Genomic DNA, 18,733 nt, shown 5'->3' on the forward strand with positions numbered 1-18,733 from the left:
GCTTGGGTTCCTCAGAACTGTTTTTATGTATATAAATCAAAGCGAGTTCTCCCCCACCCCTACCCCAGGTTCTTCTGGCAGTAGGTGTCACCCACATAGCCCTGAAACAAGGAACAAGGGAGCGTTGTCTTTGGTTAGTGGGCATCTAGCTCATGCAGCAGCTCAAGCCCAGGAATTGTGAGACATAAAGCTAATCGAGGTGGTTAGAGGACGCTCCCCATGCTCGGAAATGGTGCTCTGAGAGGTTCTCTCCCCCATGGATCTCAACCTGTGTACTATCTCTGTATTGGTGAAGACGGTTCACATAAGAATGGGAAGGAGCCCAAAGTATCTTTACAAAAAAATTTTTTTTAATTGAAGTATAGTTGATTTACGAAGTTGTGTTAATTTCTGGTATACAGTAAAGTGATTCAGTCATATATATATTCTTTTTCATATTCTTTTCCATTATGGTTTATTACAGGATATTGAATATAGTTCCCCGTGCCATACAGTAGGACCTTGTTGGTTACCTATTTTATACATAGTAGTTTGTATCTGCTAATCCCAAACTCCTAATTTATCCCTCCTCCTTTCCCCTTTGGTAACTATGTTTGTTTGTTTTCTATGTGTTTCTATTCCGTAAATAAATTCAGTTGTACCATATTTTAGAGTCCACATATATGTGATATCATGTTATTTGTCTTTTTCTTTCTGACTTATTTTAGTATGATAATCTTTTGGTTCATCCATGTTGCTGCAAGCCGAAAGTATCTTCTTCCCTGCATGTCTCAGTCACCCTATAATACTTTTTAGTCCCACCTGGGAGGGGGAAGGCATGAAACTAGACTGAGAAGTCCTCAGTGAAGAATCTGGGCAAGTCCTCTGCTTTGTGGTGCTAAACAAAATGAGTGTGTTTTTAGAGGTGCTACCTGTGAAGCACCTCTAAAAACAAAAAGGTAAAACGCAGACTGCAGAATTTGAGTCAGCGGCAGTCCTGCGGAAAACTTGTCACTTTCTAGAAGTCAGCTGAGAGAGGCGGGGTCAGAGACTAACTGCGCACAGAAAATCTGCGAAGAGTCGGAACTAGGGAAGAGCCGGAGACGCTCCCAATCCTCTGAAAGAGCTGGTGTCGTCACGTGACAGAAGCCCCGCCCCCCCCCTCCCCTCCCCTCGCCCAGAGGTGGTGGGGCCGTTGGCGTCACTTCCGTCCAGGCCGGAAACCAGGATGGCTGCGCTCTTGTTGAGGTGACTTTAGTGGGGGGTGGGAGTCGGTGCCGGCGGCTCTCGGGAGAGCTGCACTGGCCCCTCACGTCTTGCTAACAGCTATTTACCCCGTGCCTCGGCAGGGAAAGGACCTGTGGGTGGAGGCCACGCGCTGTGGAAACGTAGAGACCCTTCCCCTCCCCTAGCGTCTCCTGTGCACCCTGTAGGGCTTCGGGGTCCCTGGCCGAGTATCTTTTCCTTACTCCTTGCGGATGGGTCGCGGGGCCCTCGCCGCTTCTGCTTTCGCACTTCTAAAATAGTTTTTCCCCATTTCTAAAATAGTTCTTCCCCAGATTGCTCTCGGGGCTGCAGCGAGAGCCGAACTCCAAGAAAATAAGTAGGTCTAACTTCTCGTATTTGGGGCTTGGGCCTCGAGGAGAAGGATCTTGGTGTACTTCACCTTTGCGTTTTACTCCTGCAAACACCAGCCGCTGGCAATGAGTGGGCACTGTCCCACTTCCTAACGGGCCCCTGGCAGAGAGTGCAGGAGGCCTAGACCCGTATCGGGGTTACGATTAGCAATAGCGCCGATAGTGGTCGCTCTGCTGCCCCAGAGCAGCCAGGAACTTCAATTTTAGTTTATTTTTTTACTTGGTGGGTGAGGGGAGTAGATGCCCCAGTTTTTCTCTGTAGTGTCAACTGCTTGTCCGGAGAAATATCCTAGATTGTCTTCCATTTTGAACTGTCCACTGTCTACAAAGCCTCGTTCTCTGCTCAGAGCCTTTCTAGCCATAGCGATTTTAGACGCTCTTGGTACGAATCCCAGCATAGTTTCGTGCCAGCACTATTTTTGGAAACTATTTGTTATGGAAAGTTAGTTTTAATGCAGTTGAGATTTAATTCCTGATTTCCCCAAATGTCTTCTCATTTCTCTTTCCACTTCAATCACCCCGTATAAAAATAGACGGACTTTATTTAGTTTTTCTCTGTGACAGAATGATTCCTCTTGGAGCTGAGATCAGGAATGGTTTATCTTGATCCTTCGTTTTTCTCCCTGACTCTTATTTCCAATTGTGTCTTTTTTCTAAAGCGTGTCAGGGCTAGTCTTGCCAGATTGCCTCCTTTATTACAAGTAGTTTGACCATAATTGAATGCTTTTGAATTCTTTGATATATCATATTTTAGAAGATGTCACAGGCTTTTTGGTGGAATTAACGTTTAGCTTGTAATGATCATATTGGGTCTAAACAGTTCATTTTAGGAGTTTCATGATTAGCGTTTAGAAACCCAGGATCACTGAACGCATTGAGTATGTCCAATCTGTATCATTTTGAGCTGTGTAAGGCTGTCATCACTAGGATTCATTAGTGGTAGTACAAAACTCTTATGGAAAGGGCACCTTAAATTCTAGGAGCTAGTTTCTAGTTCTAGTAGTGTCACTAATTCCATTTATTTTGGACAAGTCAAGGTCATTGATTGCGTGATTGTGGTTTCTTCATTTGTGAATGAAAACAGTGATAACTTGAACTCACTTAAGAGAAATATTGGCTAAACATTTTTAATGCTTGGTTAACTAAAAATTATTAGTTACCACAGTATTGTATGTCATGGCTTTTGAATAGTGCTCTATATTTTGTATACTCCCTAAAGTTCATGGACTAGCTAGGGAGGAATAACCAGCTAAGTAGCACAAACTCCATTGGCAGTCAGTCAGGGAATGACTTGCCAAAGCCAAGACCGAGATAGAGAACTAAGCTAAGAACAGCTAGGCTTCTACCTAGTGATGTTCACGCAGCTTAAGCACAAAACCACCAAGTCATTAACCCTCTGAACGTTGCTCATCATATTAAATGCTACACGTGGAGCACCTCCAAAAACAAGGTTTAATTTATTTAAAGTCTAAATTCTTAAGACTGCTTTTTAAAATAAGCAAACTAATTCACAAATCATTTTTTTGAGCCCCTTCTGTCATATTATTATAGGTGCTATAGATGCAAAGTATTCCAGTTCTATTCTTGAGGAGCTCAATTTTAGGAAAGGAGATAACTGGATTAATTACTAAGCTACATAATGTTGACTTAGAGATATGAACAAGTGATGTGGGAGCATGACAGGTGCAGCAGGTAAGGCTAAAGGAGTGGTGAAGTTGCCATTTGGGAGTTGTTGGATCTTGAAGGATGAGTTTATCAGGCTGCGAGGGAGGTCCACTCAGAGAATAGTCTGAGCAAAGGCATGTGGTCAAAAGAAACCATGCTCTGTCTGGGGGTAACGTAACATTCAGTGTGGTAGAAGTATAGAGGGCTGAAGGGGACTTGTGGGAGAATAGCTCTGGAGAATTGGATTAGGTCATGTTGAGAAGGGCCTTGTTTGACTGCAGTGTGAACCTTATAAGTAGTGGGGAACTGTTAAAGACTTTTAGGCAGATGATTGATGAAGTCAGCTTTATTTTTCAGTAATTTAACTCTGGTAATATTGAACGATAGGGAAGAGATTGGTGCTAGGAGATCAATTCAGGAGCTCCTGTTATAGTCCTCCTAGTGAGAAATGAAGAGAATACACCCTAAAACAATGGACTGAAGTTTCCTAGATAGTATTGGTAGGATTGGGTGATGCCTTGCATATATATGGGGGGATGTAAGAGAAAAGAAATCAAGAATGACTTACATTGTATCTTTGGAGTTAGTTGGGTGCTCATACAATTAATCAGAAATTTTGTAAATAAGTGATTGCTCTTCATTGTGTCCTTCAATGTTATATAAATATTTCAATGTTGCTGTTACCTCAGACATTTATGAAACTAAATTTTGACATGCCATCAGATCAAGTTTAGAGGGCATACAAGAGAAACTCATTATATTATAGTCACATCTTGTTTTGGACCAAAAATGGATCTTATTCAATTTGATCACATAGACTTGGCTTTGAATAACTTTTGGTTTTTTCCAAAAGTCAAATCCATTTTCAGCAGATGAATATTTTTACACTGCGAAGAGTTTCAAAAAGAACGTGATGTGAATTCTAAAGACCTTTGGGAGACCAGTGAAATAATACTAAATTGCATATATGTGGTATATTGCAGTTTAGAGAGTGCTTTCCTATACATTTTCTCATGCAGTCCTCCCAACAACCAATAATGTAGGTATTATCAATCCTATTTTATAAATGAAAAAGCTGAAGCTCAGTGACTCACTAAGTTACACAACTTATGCAGATCTAGACCTCCAGTCTGGCTTTTTTACTTTGTCCAGTGTTCTTTTTACATTACTGTTGTTGCCTCAGTACAGAGAAGAGTTTCAAAAACAATTTGAGCCATGATTACATTTTGGGGGAGACATGTATAATGCATTTAGAAAGGGACCGGCACTAACTAGAAATAAGTTCTGGCTTGTTAATTAAAAATAAAACAAAGAAAGTACTATTACTTTCTAGCTATAACATATAAAGCACTCTTCCTGGGTGGAAAAAGAAATCTTTTCAGGGTTCCTGGTTTCACATGAAAGGCAAGGATAGATTAGATATCTACTCTTGTCATATTTCAAATAAGGTTATGCAGTTGTGCAACTAGTTTCTGTTAGGGCCTTGTGGAAAGATTACATTGGTATTTGTCTGGGAGACAATAGCACTAGACAGAGAGTGCTGTAGATTCCAACCCACATCTGCAAACTCTTGCTGGGTAGCTGAGTGACTGGATGTAGCCTGGTGTGAGGAATGCATGCCCTGCAACTTCAGAGTCACAATTACTTCAATTGATTTAAAGAGATTTGTTCCCACTTCTTTCTTTCTGGGAGTCTTGGGTACACAATGTCTGTATTCACCTCTTGCCTCCAAAGCTGGAAAGAGGGAAAAGCTGAAGGAAGTGTTGGTTGGATTATTTTTCCTTCAAATAGTGGGCCCTTCTAGTGTTCTAGTGTAGAGTGTAAGGTTCTTGAAATGTTTATGCATCTAATATCAATGGTATGAGGGACATCATGAGCTTTTTTAGAAGATCATTGGATCTTAATGTGATCTTGTATCCCCACAGTGCCTTGCACATAGTGTATACACAATAAACTTTTGTAGAATCTCAATGTATTTGGTCCCAGAGCTTCACTCTGAAAACTTTCTCAAATACCTTTGGAAAGATTCGATATAACGTGAGTTAAAGGGGTGTAGTGATCATGTGTTTTTCATAATACCATGTAAACGCTGGATCAGTTAAATTCTCTTTAGATAGAATGCCTGGGTACATTTTAGTCTCAGACTTGAAAAGCAGTTCCGGTATTGATATATACATTTCAAAAATAGCAACTTTTTAGTAGAAAACTTGTGTTACCTTCTTCAAGTACCTTTTCATGTGGATAGTAAAGAAGTCTACATTCTCATATTTTTTGCACTATTATATGACAGCCTTTTTTTTTTAAGTTTTTTTTTAAATTAATTAATTAATTTTTGGCTGTGTTGGGTCTTCGTTTCTGTGCGAGGGCTTTCTCTAGTTGCGGCGAGCGGCGGCCACTCTTCATCGCGGTGCGCGGGCCTCTCACTATCGTGACCTCTCTTGTTGCGGAGCACAGGCTCCAGACGCGCAGGCTCAGTAGTTGTGGCTCACGGGCCTAGTTGCTTCGCGGCATGTGGGATCTTCCCAGAGCAGGGCTCGAACCTGTGTCGCCTGCATTAGCAGGCAGATTCTCAACCACTGCGCCACCAGGGAAGCCCGACAACCTTTTTCATGTAAAGTTCATCCAGGTTGTCTGGAACTTGTTGGTAGTTACTAAAATGACAGCTTAATACTTGGGACCCTGCCTCCTCAAACCCCTTGTTCTTTAAACCTTTTAAATTCATCCATTTGCATCAGGTGTCTGCTTTGGCTAAGTTGTATAGTACTTAGTGTTGCCACTGGCTTATTCTGTACCCAACCCCCTTTTTAAATTTTATTTTATTTTTTACTTTATTTTATTTTTGGCCATGTCTCGTGGCATGCACGATCTTAGTTCCCCGACCAGGGATCGAACCCTTGCCCCCTGCAGTGCAAGCGAGGAGTCCTAACCACTGAACTGCCAGGGAAGTCCCCCTCTCTTTTTTTTAAACCCCTGTCTTTTAACCATCACCTCCTTTAACATCTAGCTTGAAAAAATTTGCTTTCTGTATTCCTTTGTTGAACATTACCAACTCTGATTATTCTTTTACCTTGTATTATTTGTGTTCAGCTAAAACCTTATTTTGCATTTGTGAGTAATATTTGTGATTATTCTCAAGTTATTTAAAGTTGTAGCTTTCCAACTAGAAAAAATCTCAAAGATCCTGATACTGTCATTGTTTTCATCTTATTCCTAATTTTCCCCTCCACCCCAAGTCTAACAGTAAAAAATAGAGAAGTTGATATACTGAAGTAGGTCTCTAAATGTGTATTGACTGTTGGTTCTCTTATCTTTCAGACGTGTTGGCCATCATTGCCTCCGTGCCCACCTTAGTCCTCTGCTCTGTATCAGAAGGTAAGTTTCTAAATATGGAGATTATTATTAACCTTTTTTTCATTAGGGAAAAGCAGTAGGTTGTTGACTGATATTTTGGGGATATGTACGAAAGCAGGTAATTGTAGATGGTTCGCTGAAAATTTAGTGATTGTGGTCCCTATTTTTCTCATCTGGTAGTAGAAGAAGGAAGGATAAGACTATATCTTTGTTTTTTTCTTAATTTTCCTCACTTTAAGCTTTTCTGCTATATCTGACTTTATTGATTTGCATTTTGGGCAGGTCCCAGGCCGTAGTCTTTATATCTGTTTCTTTCTGCTATATTCATTTCTAGTCTATTGACTTCAACAATTGTCTCTTTGTGGTTCTTTTCTTTTTTAACGTTTAATTTTAGAAATATTTTGTACTTCCAGGGAGTTCCCTAGTGGTCTAGTGGTTAGGATTCAGTGCTTTCACTGCCACAGCCCGGGCTCAATCCCTGGTCGGGGAACTGAGGTCCCGCAAGCTGTGTGGTACTGCCGGAAAAAAAAAAAAAAAGAGAGATAGAAATATTTTGATAATTGGTACTTTCAGAAAAGTTGGAAGAATAGTACAAGGAGGTTCTGTATACCTTTCACCTATATTCATCAGTTGTTAACATTTTGCTGTGTTTACCTATCACTCTATATATTTTAGGTTGTGCTATATGAAATTGCCATTTTTGTGGGTCAAAACTGGCCTAGTAGTGACAATTTAGTGTGGTTCAGCACAATTTAATTATTGTGATTATTTTCTCTGAATTCTTTGAGATTAAGTTGCAGACATCATGACCTTTTACTTCTAAATACTTCTAAGGGAATTTCCTGGCGGTCCAGTGGTTGGGACTCCGAGCTTCCACTGCAGGGGGCACCAGTTCTATTCCTGGTCGGGGAACTAAGATCCCACATGCTGTGTGATGCGGCAAAAAAAAAAAAAAACAACTTCTCTTAAGATCAAGAGCATTATCTTATAAAACACAGTATAAAAAAAAAACAAAAAAACACAGTATAATTATACAAATGCAATTATCAAATTCGGCAAATTTAACATTGATGTAATCTTATCTGATATACAGTTGTTTTTCATATTTTCCAGTTGTCCCAAATAATGTACTTTATAGAAATACAGTCCACCTGTCCCCCATCCAAGATCTAATTAGGCTCACATATTATATTTAGTTGTCATATTTCTGTAGTATCCTTTAACCTGGAACTATTTCTTAGCCTTCCTGTGTCTTTTATGACATTGACATTTTTGAAGAATACAGGTCAGTTATTTTGTAGTCTCTTAAGTTAGGTTTGTCTGATTGTTTTCAAATGACTAGATTCAGGTTATCCATTTTTGGCAAGAGTAATACATAAATGATGTTGTATTCTCAGTACATCACATCAGGGGCATATGATGTCATTTGTCCCATTAGTGATTTTAACTTTGATCATTTGAATACAGAAATGTCTGCTAAATTTTTTCCCAGTATGGAGATACTGTTTTTAACTTTTGCAATTAATAAGTAATCTATGGGGAAGTATTTTCTTGAGGGGGATAGATCATGTTTAATATAGGCACATAGTAAGTTAAAGTGTTGAACACAGCTGTTTAACAATTGGCTTCAGGGACTTCCCTGGCAGTCCAGTGGTTAAGACTCTGCACTTCCACTGCAGGGGGCGCAGGTTCGATCCTGGTAGGGGAACTAAGATCCCATATGCCCCACAGTGTGGCCAAAAAAAAAGGAAAAAGAAAAGAAAAAGAAAAAAACAGTTGGCCTCAACCTAGCCCAGTGACAAGGAAAACCAAGAAGCTATTCAGAGGTACTGAGCTGAATCCAGTTCTTGATTTTTGAGAACCTAAAAAGGAGTCTTGAAGAGCCAGATGAGAGCAGGTGGTAATGTATGAGATATCACCCATGGCCTGGGAAAAGGATAATCCATTTATGTAAATGGTTTTGAAATATTATATTTTCCCTGCTGCCCAACAAGAAAGAAGTTTAGCCTCCATTACTGGACCTGTGTGTTGGGGGATTGGAAAGAAGTGTTATCCTCTGATATGACCTCATTGGGTGATTGAGGTTATTAATAACTGAGTCAAACTTGGCAGAAAGATAAGGTGAGTGGACAAACCATGTTTTCCTAATACATAGGTTCATCTAGCCCAGCTTACCTTTTTATATTTTAACTTTTTGTTATGTGAAAATTTAAACCAAGTTTACTTTTAATCATTTTAAAACCTTTTGGTTTTATTTTAGTGCTGTCCCTTTGGGAACCACAGCCAAAGAAGAGATGGAGAGGTTCTGGACTAAGAACACTGGTTCAAACCGTCCTTTGTCTCCCCATGTCACTATCTACAGGTAAGGGCTCTGGAACCAGGGGATTTAGTAGTAATGGATAAAAGTTCTGGAGGTTGCCCCATAGCCTCCCTGATTATTTCCCTTAGGCCTTTTTTATAACAAGATGACTAAATTCTCTCTTCTGGCCTTAGAAGGGTAATCTAGCCTGCAAAACTACTATTTGGAAAATTCTGGTAAGTCAAAATGTAATTCCTATTAATTAAAAAAATTTATTTTGAAACAATTTCAAATTTACATAAATGTTGCAGAAGTAGTGCACTGTGTTCCTCTATACCTTTATGCAGATTCCCAATGTGTTGTAACATGTCTGAATGATTTAAGAACAAGTGCAGTGTTGATGATACCCCATTATTCCTGTATTAGATTTCTATTGCTGCTGTCACACGTTACTACAAACTTGGTGGCTTACAACAGCACATTTATTATCTTACAGTCCTGTAGGTCAAACTCTGGCTCATGTCTTACAGGGCTAAAATTAAGGTGTTAGCAGGGCTGCATTCGTTTCTGGAGGCTCTAGGGGAGAATCTGTTTCCTTGCCTTTTCCAGTTTCTGAAGGCTGTTCTGAATTCTTTGGTTTGTGGTCTTCCTCCATCTTCAAAACCAGCAGTGGTGGGTCAAGTTCTCTCATCCTATCACTTTGAACCTGCTTCATTGTCACATTTCTTCTCTAACTCCCTACTTCTGCCAGACCCTTCCACTTTTAAGGACTTTAAAAGGATTATATTGGGCCCATCCAGCTAATCCAAGATAGTCTCCTTATCTTAAGGTGAGTTTATAGCAACCTTAATTTCACCTGTAACCTTAATTCCCCTTTGCCATTTAAGGTAAATACTCACAGGTTTCAGGGATTAGAATGTGGACATCTTTCTGCCTACCACAATCCCTTAATACTTGAGTGTATGTTTCCTAAATTCAAGGAAACTCTCCATACTACAACCGTCACAGTCAAAATTAACATGGTCATTTTTAAGTCTTTTGTCATTTACAGACAGTTCTGGGTGTACTCTGATGATTTTGCAAATATGTTCCTATAAAAGAGTTTCATCTTCAAGAAATTCATGGAAAAGACTCTGACAAGTACAGGTTTCTGGTAACTGACTGTACTGCTGAACTGAATGAATAAGCATTTTCAGAACTCTAATGAAAAACTGATGAACTCATAAAAGTGCTAAGAAAAGATCAAGATGAAAAAAAAGAAATTAATTACATGGGACTGAGTGAACTGATGAGGATGAGTATAATTTTTGTGACTTTCTGTCTGAATTAAAAAAAAAAAAAAATCCCACAAGGACTCAGAGGAAAAGAATATACAAATCAATTTTCACTGCAAAGTAAAGGAGCTGTTACAGTGGAGGATTACTGGACTGAATGTCAATGTTATGACATAGTATAAGTGTGTTTCATGTTTGGTAATTGCAATCATTGTTGCTTTTGTTGTGGTCAAAAAAAAAAAAAAGTATATATAAATAATATCTGCTCATGGTAAAAATGTCAAACTGCAGAGTAAATTATAAAGTGAAAAGTAAAAGTTTTCCTCTATCTCAAAAAAAAAAAAAAAAAAAAAAACATTGATCCAGTGTTACCATCTAATCCTCAGATCCCATTCAGATTTTGCGAGTTGTCCCAATAATGTCCTTTATAGGTCCAAGAGCCAACTCACGATCATGTATTACATTTAGTTGTCTCTTTAATCTCCTTCAGTATGGAACAATTTTTAGCCTTTCTGTATCTTTTATGATCTTGACAGTTTTAGGATGTTTCCCAGTTTGGGGTTTATCTGATGTTTTCTTGTGTTTATGCATTTTTGGCAGGAATACCTCTGAAGTGATGCAATGTTCTTCTTAGTGCATCCTATCAGAGGGTGACACATGATGATGATTTATCCCATTGGTAGTGATGTAACTTTTTTTTTAAAGATTTATTTATTATTTATTTATTTATTTAATTTATTTATCTTTGGCTGCATCAGGTTTTAGTTGCAGCATGTGGGATCTTCGTTGTGGTGCATGGGCTTCTCTCTAGTTGTGGCGTGCGAGTTTCCTCTTCTCTAGTTGTGGCATGCGAGTTTTCTCTTCTCTAGTTGTGGCGCACAGGCTCCAGGGTGCACGGGCTCTGTAGTTGTGATGCATGGGTTCCAAAGCACATGGGCTCTGTAGTTTGTGGCACACAGGCTCTAGTTGAGGCACTCGAGCTCAGTAGTTGTGGTGCACGGGCTTAGTTGCCCCGTGGTATGTGGGATCTTAGTTCCCTGACCAGGGATCGAACCTACATCCCCTGCATTGTAAGGTGGATTTTTTACCACTGGATCACCAAGGAAGTCCCTGGTTGGTGATGTAACTTTTTATCACTGGTTAAGGTGTGTCTGCCAGGTTTCTCCACTATAAAGTTAATGAATAAAGATGTATTTATTAATTCTTATTTTGTGGGGTGGTACTCTGAGACTATAATGTTCTATTTCTCGTCAGATGTTTACCCATTAGCATCTTTCGATGGTAGTTGCCTGAATCAGTTATTACTGTGATGGTTGCCAAATTGTGATTTTTCTAATTCCATCATACCTTGTTTATTACTATAGGGTAAAGCTTGCTTGCTTGCTTTCTCTCTCTCTCTCTCTCTTTCTTTCTCCAGGATTTCTAACAGGAAAAACTCTTCTCTACTCTTATGACACCAACTAAAGGAAAGACACTAATGTTTCCTCTCTACTCTCAATACTTCTGATACCAAACGTGTACGGGTTTTCCCACATCAACCAATTTTTCAACTCTCCAGAAACCAACTGGGTGTCCGACAATTCAGTTATGACACTAACTACTTGGAGTTAGCACAGACCCCCCAGGTTAGAGGCTCAGTCCCACAAGACTGCCTGCCACTTCGGATGCCAATCGCAAGTCCCAGGTTGTCACCTGTACTTCTAACTAATCAACTATAAATCAAGAGTTTTCACAACACCCTCTGTGGATTCAATAATTTGTTAGAATGGCCCAAAGAACTCAGAAACATTTATTTAAATTTACTTGTTTATTATAAAGGATATTACAGATGATACAGATGAATAGCCAGGTGCCCTTTTTGGTAGTTCCGTGTCTGGAAGGATCCTGAGCACACTAGCTTCTGTCCCCATGGAGTTGCGGTGCACTACCTTCCTCTCGTGGATGTATTTACCAGCCTGAAAACTTCCCAAACCCTGTACTTTGGGGATTTTTATGGAGGCTTCAACACGTAGGCATGATCAATTATTAACTTAATCTCTAGCCCTTCCCTCCCCGGGAGGAGGTGGGGGTGGGGCTGAAAGTTCCAAGCTTCTGGTCATGGTTTGGTCTTTCTGGGGACCAACCCCCATCCAGAGTCACCTCATTAGAACAAAGATGGCTCTTACCACCCAGGAAATTCCAAGGGATTTAGGAACTGTGTGTCAGGAACCAGAGCCAAAGACCAAATAAAAAGATACTCCTAGCACCCCTATCACTCAGGAGATTAATAAGGGTTTTAGGAGCGCTGTGTCAGAAACTAGGAACAGATATATATATACACATATATATATAGACTTCCTTGGTGGCGCCTGCCAATGCAGGGGACACGGGTTCGAGCCCTGGTCTGGCAAGATCCCACGTGCCGCGGAGCAACTAAGCCCATTAGCTACGACTACTGAGCCTGCGCTCTAGAGCCCATGAGCCACAACTACTGAAGCCCACGCTCCTAGAGTCCTTGCTCTGCAACAAGAGAAGCCACCGCAATGAGAAGCCCGTGCACCACAACGAAGAGTAGCCCCCGCTCACCACAACTGGAGAAAGCCCGTGAGCAGCACCGAGGACCCAACGCAGCCAAAAATTAATTAATTAATTAATTAAAAAATATGTATATATATATTTTTTCCTATTATTGCACAATTCCTATTTTGCCCAAAGAGTTACACTGTTACTCTGATTTATTTTGTTGTTCAGATTGTCCCAGACTTAGCTAGTGGGAGTTCTTTCAAGATGGCTCCTGTGAAATCAAGGTCTGCGTGCTATATGTGCTCATTGCTACCAGGATATCATTGCTTCTAGGCTGTTTCAGTAGATAGAGCTATGAGATATATGTATGAATACACACATGTACATGTGTATATGTGAGTATATACATATGCATACGTACATCTATTTCTGTTAATTTGTTGTCTTCAGAAGTAGCATTGATGGCTGTTATGCTGGTGTCTTCCCAAAAAACCCCTATAGATCTGCTCCTTTCTAGCTAACTCAGCAAATCATCTTGAGCTCAGCTACCGTCTTTACTTGGGTTCCTGCCAGGGAGGCTGGTCATTTTTTAACCACCTCCACAAATACCACAACCCTTCAGATTTTTTCCAAGCCAGATTCCAGAAATAATTCTGATTGAACAGTAGAAATTGGCCATTCTGCTAAAACAGAAGATTAATAAGTGTTCTCAATCCTTGCTACTTTATGGTAAAACTTTTTTTTAAGAGATGAAAGATGTGGGGGAGGATTATAATGATGAAGAACTTCTCAAATTATTTTGAGTCTATATTTAAAGCCCTGGCCTTTTTTCACAGGTCATATAACAAACAGTAATAAGCTGATGAGACGAGACTCAAACTACCTTGTTTGCTCTTCTGGTTATGAAACTCTAGACATATTTATGGGAAAAAAAAATAGCAGGAAACATAGAGCTGTTTCCAAGGTGAAATGTCTGGGAAAGATGTCTGAGATATCTGGAATCATATATTTTCTGTTCCTAACTTTTATAGATTTTTGGAGGTGGCATGGAAGTATATGGTCAAATTAGCCCTTTCTGAAGTACTCTTTTTTTTAAATTTTTTTTAAAATAAATTATTTATTTATCTATTTTTGGCTGCGTTGGGGCTTTGTTGCTGCACGCAGGCTTTCTCTAGTTGTGGTGAGCAAGGCCCGTGCAGAGCACGGGCTCTAGGCTTGCGGGCTTCAGTAGTTGTGGCTCATGGGCTCTAGAGCGCAGGCTCAGTAGTTGTGGTGCATGGGCTTAATTACGCTGCAGCATGTGGGATCTTCCGGGACCAGGGCTCGAACCCGTGTCCCCTGCATTGGCAGGCGGATTCCTAACCACTGTGCCACCAGGGAAGTCCCTGAAGTATTCTTTATCTCTTTTTTTTTTCTTTTTCTTTTTTTTTTTAAATTAGTGATGTCAGAGCTTTTATTTGTTTTCCTTTTTTTAATTCTTTTGTGCATTTCTTTTTTTTTAAAATAAATTTATTTATTTATTATTTATTTATTTTTGGCTGTGTTGGGTCTTCGTTTCTGTGCGAGGGCTTTCTCTAGTTGCGGCAAGCGGGGGCCACTCTTCATCGCGGTGCGCGGGCCTCTCACTATCGTGGCCTCTCTTGTTGCGGAGCACAGGCTCCAGACGTGCAGGCTCAGTAGTTGTGGCTCACGGGCCTAGTTGCTCCGTGGCATATGGGATCTTCCCAGACCAGGGATCGAACCCGTGTCCCCTGCATTAGCAGGCAGATTCTCAACCACTGCGCCACCACGGAAGCCCCCTCTTTATCTCTTAATAAATTAAGTCAGTTTATCAAAGTAAATGTGTGTATTGGGATTATGTTATTAGGAAAACAAGTCATTCTAAAGGACGTTAGAAAAATAGTTTTAAAAACTTAAGAGTTAGAAATGTTCTTAAATTTTAATTTAATCTTCAACCTCATTGGTTTTAAGACTGCTACTTGGGGCTTTGGATATTCCATTAAGCTTCTGCAGATAGTTGTGTGGGGCTGGCCAACATGCAGATTGCACTGTAGGCCCTTAGTTCTGGATAACCAAAGCAACTTGACTTCAAGGATTTTGCATTTGAAAAAAGGGTGCTGCTCAAAAAATAATAATAATAAAAAAATTAAAATAAAGAAGTTTAAAAGCCACTATTGTACCTAATGAGTGAATTTCCTCTGCAGTATTTTCATAAATGGATGTCTACCTATGCTTGCACACCTCCAGAGACAAGGAACTCACTACCACCCTTTTCCAATTTGGGAATTTCTCTTATTATCAGAAAGACCCTCATTTTATTGAACTTACTACAACTTATATCTTCTGTACAGTGGTTCTAGTTCTACCTTGAACCATATAAAATAGATCTAAGTCCATTTTTTTTCTGACAACCTTTATTGACGTTGAGTATCTTTTTATGTGTTTATTGGCCATTTGTATATCTTCTTTGGAGAAATGTATCTTCAAGTCCTATGCTCATTTTTAAGTTGGGTTGTCTTTTTACTTTTTTTAAATTGTGCTAAAATGTATATAACATAAAATTTGCCAGTTTAGCCATTTTTAAGTGTATAGTTCAGTGGCATTAAGTACATTCACATTGCTGTACAACCATCACCACTATTCATGTCCAGAATCCTCTCATCTTCCGAAGCTGAAACTATACAATAATTCCATTCCCCTCTGCCCCCCAACCCCTGGCAACCACCATTCAAGTTTCTGTCTCTATAAATTTGACTACTCTAGGTACCTCATAAGGTAGAATCATATAATGTTTGTCCTTTTGTATCTGGCTTCTTTCATCTGGCATAATGTCTTCAAGGTTCATCCATGTTGAAGAATGTGTCAAAATTCCATTCCTTTTTAAAGCTGAATAATATCCCATTTTACGTATATACCACATTTTGCTTATCCATTAATTCGCCCATGGATTTTTGTGTTGTTTCTATCTTTTGGCTCTTGTGAATAATGCTGCTATGAACATGGGTGTACAAATATCCCTTTGAATCTCTGATTTCAATTCTTTTGGGTATATCCTTGAAGTGGAATTGCCAGATCATATGGTAATTCTATATTTAATTTTTTTTAATATAAATTAATTTTTTTCTTTATTTTTGGCTGCGTTGGGTCTTCTTTGCTGTGCGCAGGCTTTCTCTAGTTGAGGTGAGCGGGGGCTACTCTTCGTTGCGGTGCGTAGTTTCTCATTGTGGTGGCTTCTCTTGTTGCGGAGCATGGACTCTAGGTGCATGGGCTTCAGTAGTTGTGGCTTGCGGGCTCTAGAGCACAGGCTCAGTAGTTGTGGCACATAGGCTTAGTTGCTCCGCAGCATGTGGGATCTTCCCAGACTAGGGCTCAAACCTGTGTTGCCTGCACTGGCAGGCAGATTCTTAACCACTGCGCCACCAGGGAAGTCCCTATATTTAATTTTTTGAGGAAGCAACATACTGTTTTCCACAAGGGCTGCACTGTATACATTTCCACCAGCAGTGCACAAGGGTTCCAATTTCTCCACATCCTTGCCAGCATTTGTGGTTTGCTGTTTTTGTTGTTGTTGTTTTAATAATAGCCATCCTAATGGATGTGAAGAGGTATTTCATTACGGTTTTGATTTGCATTTCTCTAATGATTAGTGATGCTGAGCATCTTTTCATATACTTACTGGCCATTTATATATCTTCTTTGCTTTTTACTTTTTTGGTGGTATTGTTTGCAGCATAATGTTAGGTCACTTGCTGAAAATCATATATCTTATGTCTCTAGCTTTTCCTTGATTAACATTCTACTAACAGTCAAAAAAGGAAAAAAATTGAACACACTTCAAATCAGTAGATATTTGTTAATTGCTCACAGTGTGCTTGGTACTTTTTTAGGAGTTGGAAATACAAAGATGAATAAGATATAATCTGTGTTCAAAAGGATCTCAGTATTTCCTGAAAAAAAATTTTCCAAAGGGAAATCATACTGGCTCCTAGTGATCATCTCTTCTGTAAGTGAATTTAAACAATCTTGATTTTCTGTGCTTGACTCTTATCTAATGTTTGAAAGGAAATAGTGGGGATGATCTGTCTCTGCTCCATGATGTCTGAGGCCTCAACTAGAGAACACAAGGCTGGGACTGAAATAATTTGAAGATCCGTTTACTCACATGTCTTAGGTTGATTCTGGCTCTTAGAGGGGACTTTGTTTTTCTCTCTACATGGGTCTTGTTACATGATCTCTCTGCTGAGGCTATTTTGGGCTTCCATATTGCATAAGAGAGGGATGGACGAAGGGATGGAGGGATAGAAGGAGGGCAAGTGATTTGGAACACATGCAGTGTCAGTTCTGCTGCATTCTATATCTTGAGGCAGTCAGTCATGAAGTCCTGCCCAGAGTCAAGGGGCTAAATGTAAATACTTGCCTGATGAGGAGTGACAAGATTCTGGAAGATCATGTGAGACTGGAAATAATATCATGGTTGTTTGGAAAATAAAATCTCCCTTACCTACTCAGTACTAGGCTAACCAGGCTATGGTTTTAACCATTTTTAAAATTTTTTTAAAAAAATTAATTAATTAATTAATTAATTAATTTTTGGCTGCATTGGGTCTTCATTGCTGCGTGCTGGCTTTCTCTAGTTGCGGCGAGCAGGGGCTGCTCTTCGTTGTGCATGGGCTTCTCATCGTGGTGGCTTCTCTTGTTGCAGAGCACGGGCTCTAGGTGCACGGGCTTCAGTAGTTGTAGCACATGGGCTTAGTTGCTCCGCGGCATGTGGGATCTTCCCGGACCAGGGCTCGAAACCGTGTCCCCTGCACTGGCAGGCAGATTCCTAATCACTGCGCCACCAGGGGAGCCTAACCATTTTTTTAAAATTAGGGTAACATTTGACTCCCATTTTCCATTTCAATATGTCTAAAAGATTACTGGAACAGTGCATATGTTCCATGTGTTAGCTCTTGGGATTTAATTCATCTTGCCAGGAGCCCTAAGTGCACTTGGAATGCTAAACAGTGTCTTATAATTTCCCCACTTTTTTTTTTTCTTTCAAATCAATATTTGTTCTGTCTTTTTCAGTCTGATAATCATTCTCTTTGACAAATAAAATAGTTGAGCAATCTGCTTTGCACTCTGTCATCCATTAACATAAAATTGTCAACCCCAGTTAGGAGGCTGTCTTTCCCTGAATACAATTTTAAAAGCCCCTTGTTGTTGTCCTTGACATTTTTGCAAGCCTCAGCTCATTCTGGGTTTTAGTCTCCTGATTCTTCTAATCAGATTATGCCATTGTTCTCCACTTGTCCTTTGTTATGAGGCTCTTCTTCTGCCTTTTATATTTATCTTGTTAGTCTGAGTTAATCAGAGTGGTGTCTAGCCAGTTTTTTTGGTTTCTTTAGACATTACTCCTTTCTTACAGTGACCATTTTTAATACATAGAATTTCCTTTTGTGGTCCTTTCAACCTACTTGAGTTGCTTCCCTTTAGAGTATGGAGTACGTGGTCTGATTATGCTCTGCATTCCCTATCTAAGCTGACTTTCCAGGATGAATGTTAACTTTATCCAAAGATGCCTGTTCTTTCCATTTCACTAACCAGTTCCCTCTTGAGCATGAGCACTAGGTCCAGAATGTAGCAGTGTTGGTTGTCCTTCCATGGAAATGCTTTGGCAGATAGACAAATCAGAACATGATTGATTGATTGATATTAATTAATTAGTTTATTTATTTTTGACTGTGTTGGGTCCTCGTTGCTGCGCGCGGGCTTTCTCTAGCTGCGGCAAGTGGGGACTACTCTTCGTTGTGGTACGCGGGCTTCTCATTGTGGTGGCTTCTTTTGTTGTGGAGCACGGGCTCTGGGTGCATGGGCTTCAGTAGCTGTGGCTTGCAGTCTCTAGAGCGCAGGCTCAGTATCTGTGGCACATGAGCTTAGTTGCTCTGCGGTATGTGGGAATCTTCCTGGACCAGGGATTGAACCCGTGTCCCCTGCATTGGCAGGCGGATTCTTAACCACTGCGCCACCAGGGAAGTCCCAGA

At 40.0% G+C, this 18,733-nt stretch overlaps 1 protein-coding gene across 1 annotated transcript in view; it reads left to right on the plus strand.

Annotated features, from left to right (window-relative positions):
• Nucleotides 1-1,156: 1,156 nt before the first annotated feature.
• Nucleotides 1,157-18,733, plus strand: part of SDHC (succinate dehydrogenase complex subunit C) — a 28,778-nt gene continuing 11,201 nt past the window's right edge. Inside the window, exons 1-3 of the mRNA XM_007171699.3 lie at nt 1,157-1,227; nt 6,597-6,653; nt 8,893-8,994. Of these exons, the coding sequence (XP_007171761.1) occupies nt 1,208-1,227; nt 6,597-6,653; nt 8,893-8,994 (179 nt within the window). The 5' untranslated portion in view covers nt 1,157-1,207. The remainder of the gene's footprint in view (nt 1,228-6,596; nt 6,654-8,892; nt 8,995-18,733) is intronic.

This window comes from Balaenoptera acutorostrata, chromosome 1, assembly GCF_949987535.1.
Source record: "Balaenoptera acutorostrata chromosome 1, mBalAcu1.1, whole genome shotgun sequence".
Taxonomy (NCBI): domain Eukaryota; kingdom Metazoa; phylum Chordata; class Mammalia; order Artiodactyla; family Balaenopteridae; genus Balaenoptera; species Balaenoptera acutorostrata.